This window comes from Talpa occidentalis, unplaced genomic scaffold, assembly GCF_014898055.3.
Source record: "Talpa occidentalis isolate TD23 unplaced genomic scaffold, MPIMG_talOcc4v2.1 talOcc4.2, whole genome shotgun sequence".
Classification (NCBI taxonomy): Eukaryota; Metazoa; Chordata; class Mammalia; order Eulipotyphla; family Talpidae; genus Talpa; species Talpa occidentalis.
Window position 1 is genome coordinate 149637385 of NW_023602073.1, and position 13757 is coordinate 149651141.

Below are 13757 nucleotides of genomic sequence, written 5' to 3' on the forward strand. Positions count from 1 at the left end.
TCCAGTCGCCACACGCTAGCCCTGCTAGGGGGGTGGGGCTGCTGGTGCGGGGCTCACTGCTCAGCCCACACTCAGGTGAGAGACACCTGTCCTTGCTGCGGCCTCCTTGATAGCATCCCTGGAAAATACATGCATCTGGAGTCTGCATTTTAACCTGTAGCTGTTGTTTAAAAGTGGGAGAACTCAATTTATTTTTCAAGATAGTTTGCACAATTTGATTACATTCTGTATTTTTATAAAGTTAAAATATCCTTAAAGAGCAGGAGAGTAACCATTTTGTTTCTCCTTTCTTGTCAATACCATCTGCTTGCTTCCTATTTCTGAGCTCCTCATATTGGAAAAAGGGACCCCCACTTATTGACCGATTTAGATTGTTAACTCACCCGTTAGTGGGAGCTTTGAGTGAAAGAGGCAGTTGTCTTCCTCGACCCTTTTCCTCTCCGCCCCCATAAGCACTGACAATGAGGTTCAGATGGTCACGTACCTAAAATCTCCAGCAATATATTAATGTTGCTGCTACAAGTAATTCAAAATCACCATTTTCAACAAAAATGTGCAAACATCCCTTTGCCTGTAGCAGGTGGATCTTGAACGTGGTGCAGAACCAGCTCCCGGCCTGACGGGGCCTTTGGAACTTCAGTTACTATGATTTTTGAGACCCTCTTGAAGGAAAACAGACAAGAACACCGACTTGTCTATGAGCACTTGGGAGGGGTCTGTTCCTCCCCAAATTTGCCCTGGAGAACCAGGCTATTCTTTAAATGGGGGGGATCACTGTCAGATGCTCGAAGGACTCTTACCTTTTCCCTTAACAAAGGTCAGTCCCACAATTTCTTAACTATCTCTGGTTTTCACTTAATGTTTAACTTTTTTTTTTTTTTGCAGTTGTTAAGTTTTGTTCCTGGATTTCTAACTTAAAATAGAAAACTCTTCAGTCAACTCTGAGCATTATTTTGAGAAAGAATCTGCAGACATATACTATCCCCAAACAACACCAAATTAGACGAAGATGTTTTGTTTATAGAAAACATATAAACTTTCTGTATTCGCCATAACTTTCTGTATTCCCAGGTCAGTGAGTATAAGGTATTCCATATTTTGTCACTGTTTCCCAGTAATAAAAGTGTCAACATTTTACTTTGGAGTCATAAAAGTTAGTGAGATAGCACTGATGAATAGCAATAAGGCTGGAGAAAAGAATAATGCATAATGTGAATTCCTCAGGAAATCAATTAATATTTTTTATGAGAAGTAGTAAAAATATGGTCAAGGGTTTAGCAGAGAGTGAGGTAAGACTGCTTGATCCCAAAACACATTCTTTGTTGCGCTCTGTCCATCAAAGTAAAAATATTCTGTGCTAAGACAAAATGAAAATTTCAGTGCTCCCAAGACTCATACATTTTATACACCATAATGTACAAAGTTCCTGCAGACTTTGATGGGGCTTGTAAATTGCAGTTTTTGCAGAACTCCCAGGCTCCTAATTGACTTTTTTATGGATTGCTGAACTTAGTATATTTTGGTGTTCTGAATTACATACTGTGTGTGTATTTTGAGGGTCAGCTGTCGGGCCGGGGATGGATCTCAGGCCATGGTGGTGACAGCGCTGAGACTTAATCCCTAGGTCATTGGGAGGCCCAGAATTGCTTAAATTTTAAAAAAAGATTTATTTATTTATTTATACACACACTGGGTACAGTCAGAAGGGTGGGAGGGTGAGAGAATTCACCAGAGCCAGAGCAGGGAGCAGAGCAGGCAGATGGACGAAGTACACTGCTGAGGGGAGCAGCGGGCGGCAGGAGAGGTCTGCGCGCCATGTGGGACCCTCGTCGGCGGCTGGGGGTAGAGCAGGCACTGCAGAGGCTGCGGGCAGCTTCGCAGCCCAGCACTCAACCGCTGCGCCACCAGGGAGGTCCAAATTGCTTAAATTTTTTTGAAGAAGTTCTTACTGAGACAGGTAAGCCACTCTAATATTGGGGTAAATGGTACTATTTGAAAACAAAAGTGATTGTATATTCATATTACTCCTACATTGGTAAGAGTCATTCATTCCTTCAATGATGGCTGAACCCCAAATCCAAAAGTTTGCTGAGCACAAGAATAGCCAGACTGAGGATAGGACTATAAAGGCATAGACTAAGCAAACACTTCAACTTGAATCCTGGGGGTAATATTTCATCTTAAATAGTTCTTTATAATGATAATAAATTTGGTCCAACCACAATCTCCATAAGGCCTTTTGTAGATGGACTGATATTATCATTGAAGTGGAGACCCCTATCTTCATTCATAACTGCTAGACACTGCTCTCAGCTGGCAGTCAGATCTAGTGATGGAGCAGAGGACCAGGCGACCTGGCTTTCTGATGGACATTATTACATGTTTGAATAAGAAACTCATAAATACGTATGAGCATTTTATCTTAGCACCTGTTTTAATGAAGTCAAAGACAATCCAAATGCTGACATCTGCTTCCTCAGATAGAAACCACATACATTTGCTAGCAGGGGCTGGTGGGGGGCCACCAAGGAAGGCAGGAGAACATCAGCCCCACACAAGCTGGGGCTCTGAAAACATGTGTGTAGTCATCATCATGTTGGGTTAAGGTTTGCTTTTTTTTTCCCTCTAAAGATTTATTTCATTCATTTATTTATGTGTATAAGAGCTAGGGTATAGGCCAGAGGTGCAGAGTGGAGTGGGACGAGAGGACTCACCAGAGACAGAGTGGGGAGCAGAACAGGCGGATCCACTGAAACACACTGCTGAGGGAAGCAGCGGGGAGACAGGAGAGGTCTGCTGTGCCATGTGGGTAGCTCCCTGCCCGGGGATTGAACTGTGCTGCAGTGACTGCGGACAGCTTCATAGCGCTGAGACTCAACCCCTTGCGCCGCCAGGGAGGCCCAGGTTTGGGTTTTAAATCCCGCAGAAGACAGGGAGTTTGGTTCTCAACCTTTCGACACATGAAATCTTTTTCTTAGGTAATGTCAAGGCTTTCTTGGAAACCTGCATCGTGAGGGTTGTACTTCTGAATGTGTTGATAATTGAAGCCAGGTGAAGGCACAGATATCATGCAACAAACCTGTAACTGCAGCCTCAGGACCACTGGTGCTCATGATGTCTAGGGCTTCTGCGTCCAGGACACTGGTTCTTCCTCAGCTGTGCGGTCAGTGCCTCTGTGTGGCTGCCGTGTGGGGTCAGGGGCTCTCTGCCTCCTCGGACGGCTCCTCTTGTTGCTGGCTGACAACGTGTTGGTGCAAATGCTGAGCACCCACCTTCCTGTAACTTTTACTGCGGGCCCTGCGCGGCCTCTGACACAAGACACATGGCCGCGTTTCCCTCCGCACAGTGGCTTGGCGTCACTCTCCTTCATCCAGAAAATACTGAGAACTGGCAAGAATGTACAAATCACAGCAAAACAGAACCCGCCAGGAAAAGGGAAGAGGCAGGCAGAGAAGAGGGAAGCCAAGAAAGGAGCTTCATGCCCATTCTACGAATGGCCCCCTCTCTGCTCAAGGGAGCCCGCCCATGCTCCACCAGGTTTTTGGGTGTCAGTTACCAGAGGGAAAACCTAGTGAACTCCACCCTCAGGGCACACTAAGATGCCCAGGAAACGCGCATCATGTTCCTCATGAAGGACAGAAAAGTCCATGGGATCTCCTGAGCCACAAGCATCCTATTTCTGGATAATGGCCTCAGGGTGAAAGTTGGCCTGTGCCAAAGTAGACGTGTGAAGAGCGACACACAAGGACTGGCATAGTGAGGTCTGGTACAGGGACTGCCCCCCTGCGGGAGACCAGGTGTGACCCAGGGATATATTCTGGAATCTTTGGAAGAATATTTGGTAATTCTGTCAGTTTTTTTCCTTGAATATTGGGTCATTGATAGGTGAGCTTTTGATAAAAACTCAGTTTTTAATTAAATATTGAGCAAATATGAACTTCCCTTATGCCAGGCACTGCTCTGAAGCATTTATACTTATTATATCATTTGAAACTAGTAATAACCTAACACAAAGTTATATGATATACTTTATTTTAAAGATGAGGAAACTAAGACAAAGAAAGTTTAAGACACTAGCCAGTAGGAAGAGCCAGGATTTGAACTGCAGGCACCAAGTGCTGCCCCTTTAAATGACAACACATCCCGCAAGGATTAATATCCTTTGTGAAAGTTGAGGATTTGAAGAGAAAGGCAATGATGATGGCAATTCTTCTCCATCGAGAAGCCAAATCCACTGTAATTGATGTGAGTCTGACAGGGAGTGTGGAGGTCGAGGCAACACGGCAGGGAGGGAAATGAAAGCATCAATTAACTGCACATTTTAGAAAATCCTTTCTCTTGGTTCTCCTCAGCCCTTTCAGAATAGAAACTGTGGTGGCTGAAAGTGTGTCATGGATTCTTTGATGCTCTTCTGTTCAGACGGAGCCGACTTCCCTTCCCTGTCAGGCCAGGGAGTCTAGAACCCCACTTCTAGGACCAGCCTGAGCAGAAGTGGTGGGTGCAGCTCTGGAGAGCAGCAGTCACACGGGTGCCCCCCCCTTGCTCTCTGTCTCATATCGCTCGTTCGGGGAAGTTGGCTGGCATCCTGGGATAAGGAGCCACAGAAGACAGCCACGTGGTGTGGCATGGTGACCCTCTGCCATTAGCCGTGTAGCCCCAGGAGAGCCTTCAGATAATCTAGTTTCCCCACAGCCCAACAAGAGACCCTGCACTGGAGCCCCCGAGCCGAGCGCTCGCCGGTTCCCCACCCTCAGAGACCGTGAGGTAATCCAGGCGCAGTAATCAAGTGGTTAAAATCGGGGACTGCTGTGTAGCCACAGACAACTAACACACAAACTGACGCGCACACTCCCCCTGCCCCCCACCCAACAAGACAGAAAAAATAAAACAAAGTTAAGCTCATTGTCTGGAATTTCCATGGACAAAGAATTATCCTGACGAGACCTCCTTCCTCAGAGTAAGATTTGCCGCCCACAAGTCTCTCAACCCAAAGATATCAAAGCAGCACAGTAGCCCCCTGCCACCGCCCCAGCACGTTTCCATGATGCGGAGCTTAAAAGTGGCTGTTACTTACTTATATCAATCACGTTGTGTCAAAAAAGGGAAGACAGATGTGTTAAAATGACGTTCAACTTGTATAAAACTTGAAATTACAGAAAACCTTCCAAGTTCTTAAAGTCAAATGAACAGGAATTGCCACAAACTGGGTCAAAGAAACTCCCACCTCATCAGGAAAGTGAAGGTCTCAAAATCCAGCGTCCAAGGATGGAGCGACGGCTGACAATCAGCCCGCAGAAGCTCACAACCCCACCGCGAGTCAACAACTGCTGTAACATTTGACATGATCACAGTCCAGAGCCCTCTAATCCCAGAATCTCAAGCCTGCTGTGCCACGCAGACTGGGTGCAGATTAAACAGTAATCTTAGAAGTGATATTTTCATAACAACGTTCCTTGCATTTGCATTCCAGCACAATTACAATTATTAATCCAAAGGCATTTCTTCCCATTCAGGCGTCATGGATCTCATTAGCTTTCAACTTCCACGTCCTCTACTTTATTGCTCAGCCCAGAGTTTTGTGAGTCCCGCCACATGACAAACAGGAGGCCCCACAAATGGCGACAGAGACCCAGTAAGGCCCAGGTGACTTACAAGCCCCAATGAACATCAGGCCAGGGCAATGTGCCTCTGCCTATAACACCCCTTCTCCCACAAGGCTCCTCATGAGCTGGCAATTTTCAAAGAAATGTTTTCCCATCAAAATGCAATAGCGTTTCACAGCCACATACCCTTTCCTGCTTTCTAGACCTGCATGAAATTTAATATCGGGCTTATTATCCATTTGTCATTTCAACCTAAATTTAGTAAACCTCTTTGCATTTGAGTTATGCATCCCCTGTCCCTTCCCTGTCACTTTGCAGCTGTAGATTCACTGGAGAAACGGACTAGGTCCTATTGGTTGGCTTCTTGGAGCAAACATTTTCCTGCTTCTTACTCTGCTTCCCTAAGAGGCTCCATTCGTTTTGCTCATCTCTGTTTAAAGTGATTTGTAGGACTCAATGGCATTTCAAGCTTTCCATATTAATCTTCATTTTATTTCTTGAAATGCTTAAGCAAGCAGCATCGCTAAGACATTACTGATGGGGAATTCTCTTTCCCCTTCACTCCTGTCTACTTAAAGCAAACTCTGAAGAAATAATAAATGTTTGCTCCTAATCAGCTAAGCCCTGAAAGAAAAGTTTGGGTGTCTATTCTAGTGAGCCACCACATATAAGAATAAATACATTGCTAAGCAATTAGAGCTTAGGAAATCTCAATGGGACTTGTCTCTCCCTTCCAATATGTATATATTCATATCTGGGTTCCTCTGAAAGAATGTCAAAGCTGTTTTCTTATCTACCCATTCAAAAACGTCTGAGTTCAAAGGAAAATGAAAATAAACAAAGCTATAATCCCAGCCAAATTGTCAAAGCCAACAACACACATACAATTGGCACCCAGGGGTGCGACTGGTACTCACCCCACAGCCCAGGCCGTTGCCCCCTTCACACGTGACCTTCCTCTCTCCTGGCTGGGGCAGCAGTCCCGCCCCACAGCCGGGACTGGGGCACAGGACACCCCCCATCTGCAGCACACATTCCTCGGCGCCATACTGCTGGTACCGGTTGTACTGCAAAATGACAAAATATATACATATATATTAAGATATGAGGTTTTAGACAAAACATACTGATGGTGCATGGGATTTCTTGTTATTCAATTTCAGCAAAAACCAGAGAGGGGAAGGCGGATGGTCCAGTATAGAGAAACTGGAATTAATCAGTTCAACTGGTAAAACAGATAATGCAGTGTTTATTTTTTGCATTTCTAGAATTTGCTCTCAAAAAACAAATTGTTCCAAAGTTTTTCTTAATATTACTTCTGCCATCTGCATTCAACAGTCTCATTTCATACAAATATTAGGGAACATACCTATATATTATGTGTAGATACTTACAAGCTAGTATCATCAATCTTATCAAGTAGTATATTTTCAAACCTTTATTCAGGAATCTATGGGTTTTTAAAACTGTTATTAAAACAGGTCCTGATTTTCTCCCCTGGCCCCATGGTAATTGTTGGCAGCCCACACATGATCACAGATCTTATTGAGTTTGATGAAGAAGACATTGATGTTAAAGAACAAAATTTGCCTTTTGTCATTATCCTTACTCTTTAAGCATGATTTCTTAAACCTTGACTTTATTTCTTTGTGCCACTGCTTTGCTTGATTTCCTTTCATGGTTTCACCAGCCTGCAGAATAAAAACTAAACTCCAAAGTACAATTTTCAAGGTCTTCCATGTTGCTGCCTGAAGCTGTCGTTTCTCTTGCATTATTTGATCGTGCTATCCTATAAACTTAGGTCAAGACACATGGATTTGACTAACTGCTAATTAATTTATGAACATTTACTGAGACACTACTGTGTGCCAGACACTATTGTGGGTGATGGGGATGAAAGACTATAGTGACAGCCTTATCATCAGATGATGATAAGTGGGAATGAGAATAAAAACAGAAGAGAGAGAGATTCCAGGACAGGTGAGGGTCCAAGTTTTAAAGCACACACCAGGGACGAGGGAAGGCATGATAAAGAAGGCACATAAATGCTGCTATTATTCTTCTAAGTGGAAGATGCAACATCACTGAGGTCCAGAGGGCAGACTGTGCTGGGCAGAGGCAGAGCAAAGAGGCCAGTGTGGCTGGAGAAGGAGAAGTAACAGACGTGAAGTCAGACAGGTACTAGGGATTCAGAAGAAGCTCTGCTGGTTATTCTGAGAAAGATGGGAATGGCTGGAGAATGTTGAGCTGCAGAGCGACACACGTTGACTAATCTTTCAAAGAGAACCATCTGGCAAGAAGGCCTGGTGGGCTGGGGGGCAAGGGTGGGAGCAGAGAGCAGGGAAGGAGGTTATTTCAGCAATTCAGGTGGAGGACGTGATGGCTTGAGCCAGGCAGATGGTGGCAGTGGTGGGAGCAGCCTTTGAATTCTGGTTATATTGGGAAGGTAGAAATGGCAACATTTTAGGTCGACTGAATATACTGTGTGAGAGAAAAAGGAGATTCCTGGTGTGGGTGGGGGGAGGGAGGGAGAGAGAGAGAGAGAGAGAGAGAGAGAGAGAGAGAGAGAGAGAATTAGAAAGAATGACTACCAAGACTGGAAGACTTGGAAGAAGACAGAGGTAGGGGTGTGTGTGTGCGCACGTGCATGAGCATGTCCATGCATTTAGGGGGTTAAGAAAAGGAACCACTGGGCCTCCCCTGGTGGCGCAGAGGTTGAGTGCTGGGCTGCAAAGCTGCCTGCAGTCTCTGCAGCGCAGGTTCGATCCCCAGCCACCGGCGAGGGTCCCACATGGCGCGCAGACCTCTCCTGCCGCCCGCTGCTCCCCTCAGCAGTGTACTTCGTCAGTCTGCCTGTTCTGCTCCCCGCTCTGGCTCTGGTGAATTCTCTCACCCTCCCGCGCTTCTGACTGTGCCCAGTGCTTGTATAGATAAATAAATAAATCTTGGGAAAAAAAAGAAAAGGAACCCTTATTTCTATTTTACTTATTTTCAGCCTAACAACCTATTACCCGATTAAGTCAAAATGTTGAGCAGCTAATTGAAATATGATTTTAGAGATTAGGAGAAAGATGTGGTTGTAGGTGGAAGTCATTGGCTGGGAAGGAGAGTCCACGAGACCTCCCATGCACCCACGTTCTCATTATTTTTTGCCCCAGGAAAAAAAAGATGACTTGGTCGATGCCCTTGTGCCAAACCTCCCATGCCAATGCCCTCTCCCCTTTCTCCCTGGGAGTCTGGTGGAGCACGAGGGCACCACATGCATGTAGGAAGGAGTGAAAGTGTAGCCCCAAAGTTATGTAGACATGTAAGAGATCAACAATCTAATAAAACAATCAAACAACAACAACAAAACAAATGCCTCTGCAAACACGCCAAGGGCACGCACGCACACAGTTACGAGAAGACCGTTCTTCTCCATGGGACAGGTTGAGCGAGAAATACCTGTTTTAATAAATGAACTAGAATCTGTGAATCGATGAGGCAAGACTGTAAAAGCTGTCATACACATGCAATTATCAGGGGCTCAAATAAAGACATTTCGCCAGGTGATGGACGATGAGAGAGTTTACACAGCTGGCGGGTTTCATGTCAACCCTCATTCCACAAACCTCTTAGAGACCTCACCTATTAAGCTGTGCCTCCCTTGCACCCCAAAATGCCAAGAAAGAAGTGGGGGAGCTGTGTTTCATGACCTGGACTTCTCTGGGCTTTGTCTGTGCCTCATGATCACCCCACATGCTCAGGATTTATTAGTAAAGCTTGGCACTGGGTGATCTCAGTGATTTTCGTCTGATTTGGTAAGCCAGCCCTGTGTTCCCTCAATGACCATGACGTGGGTTGGGAGTGACTCAGCAGCTGCAGGGAAGGCGAGGAGGAGCCAGCACAGGATTGAGCAGCAGCGGCCTGGGGGCACTTGGAGACCGGGCAGGCTGTGTTAGAGGTGCCATGAAAGTGCCAGCCATTAACCTCGTCTTCACCTTCACGGGAGCTGCCAGTGGGGTCAGGAAGTGAGCTTGCCTGAGCGGGACCTTCCCGGGACGGAGCCGAGCAAGGCGAGCGCTGGAGGAGAGAGATTCCTGGAGGGGAGAAGGGATGCTTTTCCAGGCCTTTGGCTGAAAAGGGAGCACAGACGTGGGGCAACTTCTGGCGGGGACTATGGGCTGTGTGGGGTTCCTTAAAAATGGAGAACTAACCCTGTGTTAGTCTGCTGAAGGGCAGGAGCAGGAAAAGCAGGGCAAATGCATGATTTCAGCTAAAGAAAAGCAGTGACCTTGACTCGGTGAAGGAGCAGGCTCTGAAGGAGGCGGGATGGAGTTTGGCCAGGAGGCAGGCGGCCGTCCTGGAGGCAGAAGGGCCGGGTGTGTGAAGATGAAGAACAGGCTGGATGGTAAAGCAGGAGGGTGGAGGCCAGGAGGGGGATTTACCAGGCAGCACCCACAGCCCGTCTGAGGTTGGGTTGTGTGTGTAAAGGGAAGCGGCTTAAGCTCACTTTGTCAGCCTTGCATGGGGAAGCAAGAAGGTCCTGTCAGGTGTGTGTCTGAGTGTGTGTGAGTGTGTGCACGTGTGCAGATGTGCTAATATTTACCTGCCAACTTACGCGTTGAAGCCATTATTAACACGAGCTTCCAAATTTTCAGCTATTCTTTCATAAGGTAGATAATTACAGACCGATACTGAGGATAATTTATGGTTGACTCTATCATATTTGCAAAAATGTTTGAAAATAAAAGTTCACATTAACAAAGCATAGCACGCTACACCTCGGGAAGAAAACACCTTTTGTATTTTGTCAGATTATAGTGAGAACACAGCCTGTCGGTATGCTCTAGCCAGGTGCAATCTCCACTCATTCTACGCTTTATATTTTATTTATTTGGGGAGTAAATTATTCACTATTTATGCATATCCTCATGGATTCTCTTAAGTATGGGAAATATTCATTTTAAAGTATAACATTCATAGAAGTTTCAATAAACTTATATATTTTTTTTATTAGATAATAAATTTTATTGTTATATTCCCCATACAATTGCAGCGCCCCCATTCTGACCCCAATCCCTCCCCTCCCACCTCTGCCCCCCTAAAAGTGTCTCTGGTTCATAGTTTTTTGTTGATTTTGATTTTCACTTTCTTATAGTTATTCATTTTCCTGTTCCCTTATTTAAGTTTTCTAGATTCCTGCTATGAGTGAGACCATCCGGTATTTTTCTTTTTCTTTTTGGCTTATTTCGCTTAGCATGATCCCTTCCAGCGCCATCCATGTTGCTGCAAATGGCATGTGTTTATCTTTTTTGAATGCTGAGTAATATTCCATGGTGTATATGGACCACATCTTCTTGATCCAGTCATCTATTTTTGGGCATTTGGGTTGTTTCCAAAGCTTAGCTATTGTAAACAGTGCTGCTATAAACATAGGGGTGCAGGTGCTCTTTGGAATGGATGTTTCTGTGTCCTTTGGGTAAATACCTAGGAGTGGAATTGCTGGATCATATGGAAGCTCTATGTTTAGTAGGTCCAGAAATCTCCACACAGCTCTCCACAGTTGTTGGACCAGTTTGCACTCCCACCAGCAGTGCAGGAGAGTTCCTTTTTCTCCACACCCTCGCCAACATTTGTTGTTGCTAGTTTTTTTAATATGTGCCATTCTCACTGGTGTGAGATGGTATCTCATGGTAGTTTTGATTTGCATTTCCCTGATGACAAGTGATGGTGAACATTTTTTCATATGCCTGTTGGCCATTTGCATTTCCTCTTCAGAGAAGTTTCTTTTTAGCTCTTCTGCCCATTTTTTGACTGGATTATTTTCTTTGTTGTTGTTGAGTCTCATCAGCTCTTTGCAGATTTTTGTGATCAGTCCTTTATCATTAGTGTTGGGTGCAAAAATGTTCTCCCAGTTGGTGGGGTTTATCTTTGTTTTTGTTATTGTCTCTTTTGCTGTGCAGAAGCTCTTTAATTTGATGTAGTCCCAGCTGTTTATCTTCGCCTTCACTATCACTGCTTTGGGTGATGTGTCTGTAAAGATGTCTTTGATGTGCAAATCCCGTAGTGTTTCGCCTATATTTCTTCTATATATTTATGGTTTCAGGTCTTATGTCTAATTCTTTAATCCATTTTGAGTTGATTTTTGTGTATGGTGTGAGGTAGTGGTCAAGCTTCATTCTTTTGCATGTAGCGACCCAGTTTTCCCAGCACCATTTATTGAACAAACTTTCTTTGCTCCAACGCATAGTCTTTGCTCCTTTGTCAAAGATTAGTTGACCATAAATCTGTGGGTTTATTTCTGGATTTTCTATTCGATTCCATTGGTCTGTATGTCTGTTCTTGTTCCAATACCATGCAGTTTTGATGATTATGGCTTTGCAGTATAGTTTGAAGTCTGGGAGTGTGATGCCTCCATTCCCTTCTTTTTTTTTCAGGAGCGCTTTGGCTATTCGGGGTTTTTTGTGATTCCATATGAATTTCATCAATAATTGTTCTATTTCTTTGAAGAATGACATTGAAATTTGATTGGAATAGCATTGAATCTGTAGATTGCTTTTGGAAGGATGGCCATTTTAATAATGTTTATTCTTCCAATCCATGAGCAGGGGATATCTCTCCATTTCTTTGTGTCTTCTTCTATTTCTTTTAACAGTGTTTTATAGTTTTCTTTGTATAGGTCCTTTACCTCTTTTGTTAGATTATATTCCAAATATTTGATTTTTTTTTTGTTTCAATAACGAAAGGGATGGTTTTTTTGATTTCTTCTTCTTCAGATTTATTGTTTGTGTATAGGAAGGCTACTGACTTTTGCATGTTGAGTTTGTATCCTGCCACTTTACTGAACTGATTGATGAGTTGAATTAGCTTTTCTGTGGAGTTTTTGGGGTTCTCTATGTATAATATCATATCGTCTGCAAATAGTGATAGTTTGACTTCTTCTTTTCCTATTTGGATTCCTTGGATGTCTTTCTCTTGTCTTATTGCCCTGGCTAGGACTTCCAGTATTATATTGAAAAGCAGTGGTGAGAGTGGACATCCTTGTCTTGTTCCAGATCTTAATGGAATTGCTTTCAGCTTTTCACCATTGAGAATGATACTGGCTGTTGGCTTGTCATAGATGGCCTTTATGATGTTGAGGTATGTTCCTTGTATCCCAAGAATTTCAAGGGCTTTTATCATGAATGGGTGTTGCACTTTGTCGAAAGCTTTCTCAGCATCTATTGATATTATCATATGGTGGTTTTATATTTCTTTTTGTTGATGTGTTGGATAACGTTGATTGATTTTCGGATGTTAAACCATCCTTGTGCCCCTGGAATGAATCCTACTTGGTCGTGGTGAATTATCTTATGGATACATTGTTGGATTCTGATGGCTAAAATTTTATTGAGGATTTTTGCATCAGTGTTCATTAGGGAGATTGGCCTGTAGTTTTCCTTTTTTGTGTTGTCCTTGTTCAGTTTTGGTATTAGTGTAATGTTGGCTTCATAGAACGTGTTTGGTATTGTCCCTTCCTTCTCAATTTTTTGGAAGAGTTTGTGAAGGATAGGCACTAATTCGTCTCTGAATGTTTGGTAGAATTCATTTGTAAATCCATCAGGTCCTGGGCTTTTGTTTTGGGGAGTTTTTGATTACCATTTCAATTTCGCTAATTGTAATTGGTCTGTTTAGGTGTTCTATTTCTTCTTTATCTAGCTTTGGGTGATTGTAGAGTTGTAGGAATTTGTCCATCTCCTCTAGATTGTTAAACTTGTTTCCATATAACTGTTCATAGTAGTTACTGATTATTCTTTTGATTTCTGCTGTGTCCGTTGTGATTTCTCCTCTTTCATTGATGATCCTGTTTATTGTGCTTTCTCCCTTTTTCCTTTGTGAGCCTGGCTAGGGGTTTGTCTATTTTATTGATTTTTTTCAAAGAACCAGCTCTTGGTTTCATTGATCTTTTGGATTGTTTTTTAGTTTCAATTTCATTTATTTCTGCTTTGGTTTTTTATTATTTCTTTTTTTCTACTGGTTTTGGGGTTTTTTTTTTTCTTTTTCTAGATCTTTGAGCTTCGAGATTAGGTTGTTTCTTTGAGTTCTTTCTTGTTTCTTGATGTGAGTTTCTATTGCTATATATTTTCCTCTTATTACTGCTTTTGCTGCATCCCATACATTTAGGATATTGGT

The 13757-nt window shown here is 43.6% G+C and overlaps 1 protein-coding gene across 4 annotated transcripts in view; it reads right to left on the reverse strand.

Moving 5' to 3' along the window:
• The window catches only part of PRKN (parkin RBR E3 ubiquitin protein ligase), a 1086879-nt gene that overhangs the window by 116632 nt on the left and 956490 nt on the right, over window positions 1-13757 (reverse strand). For all 4 annotated transcript variants that reach the window (XM_037520693.2, XM_054697961.1, XM_054697960.1 and 1 more), the window contains one exon: window positions 6521-6670. In XM_037520693.2, the coding sequence (XP_037376590.2) occupies window positions 6521-6670 (150 nt within the window). The remainder of the gene's footprint in view (window positions 1-6520; window positions 6671-13757) is intronic.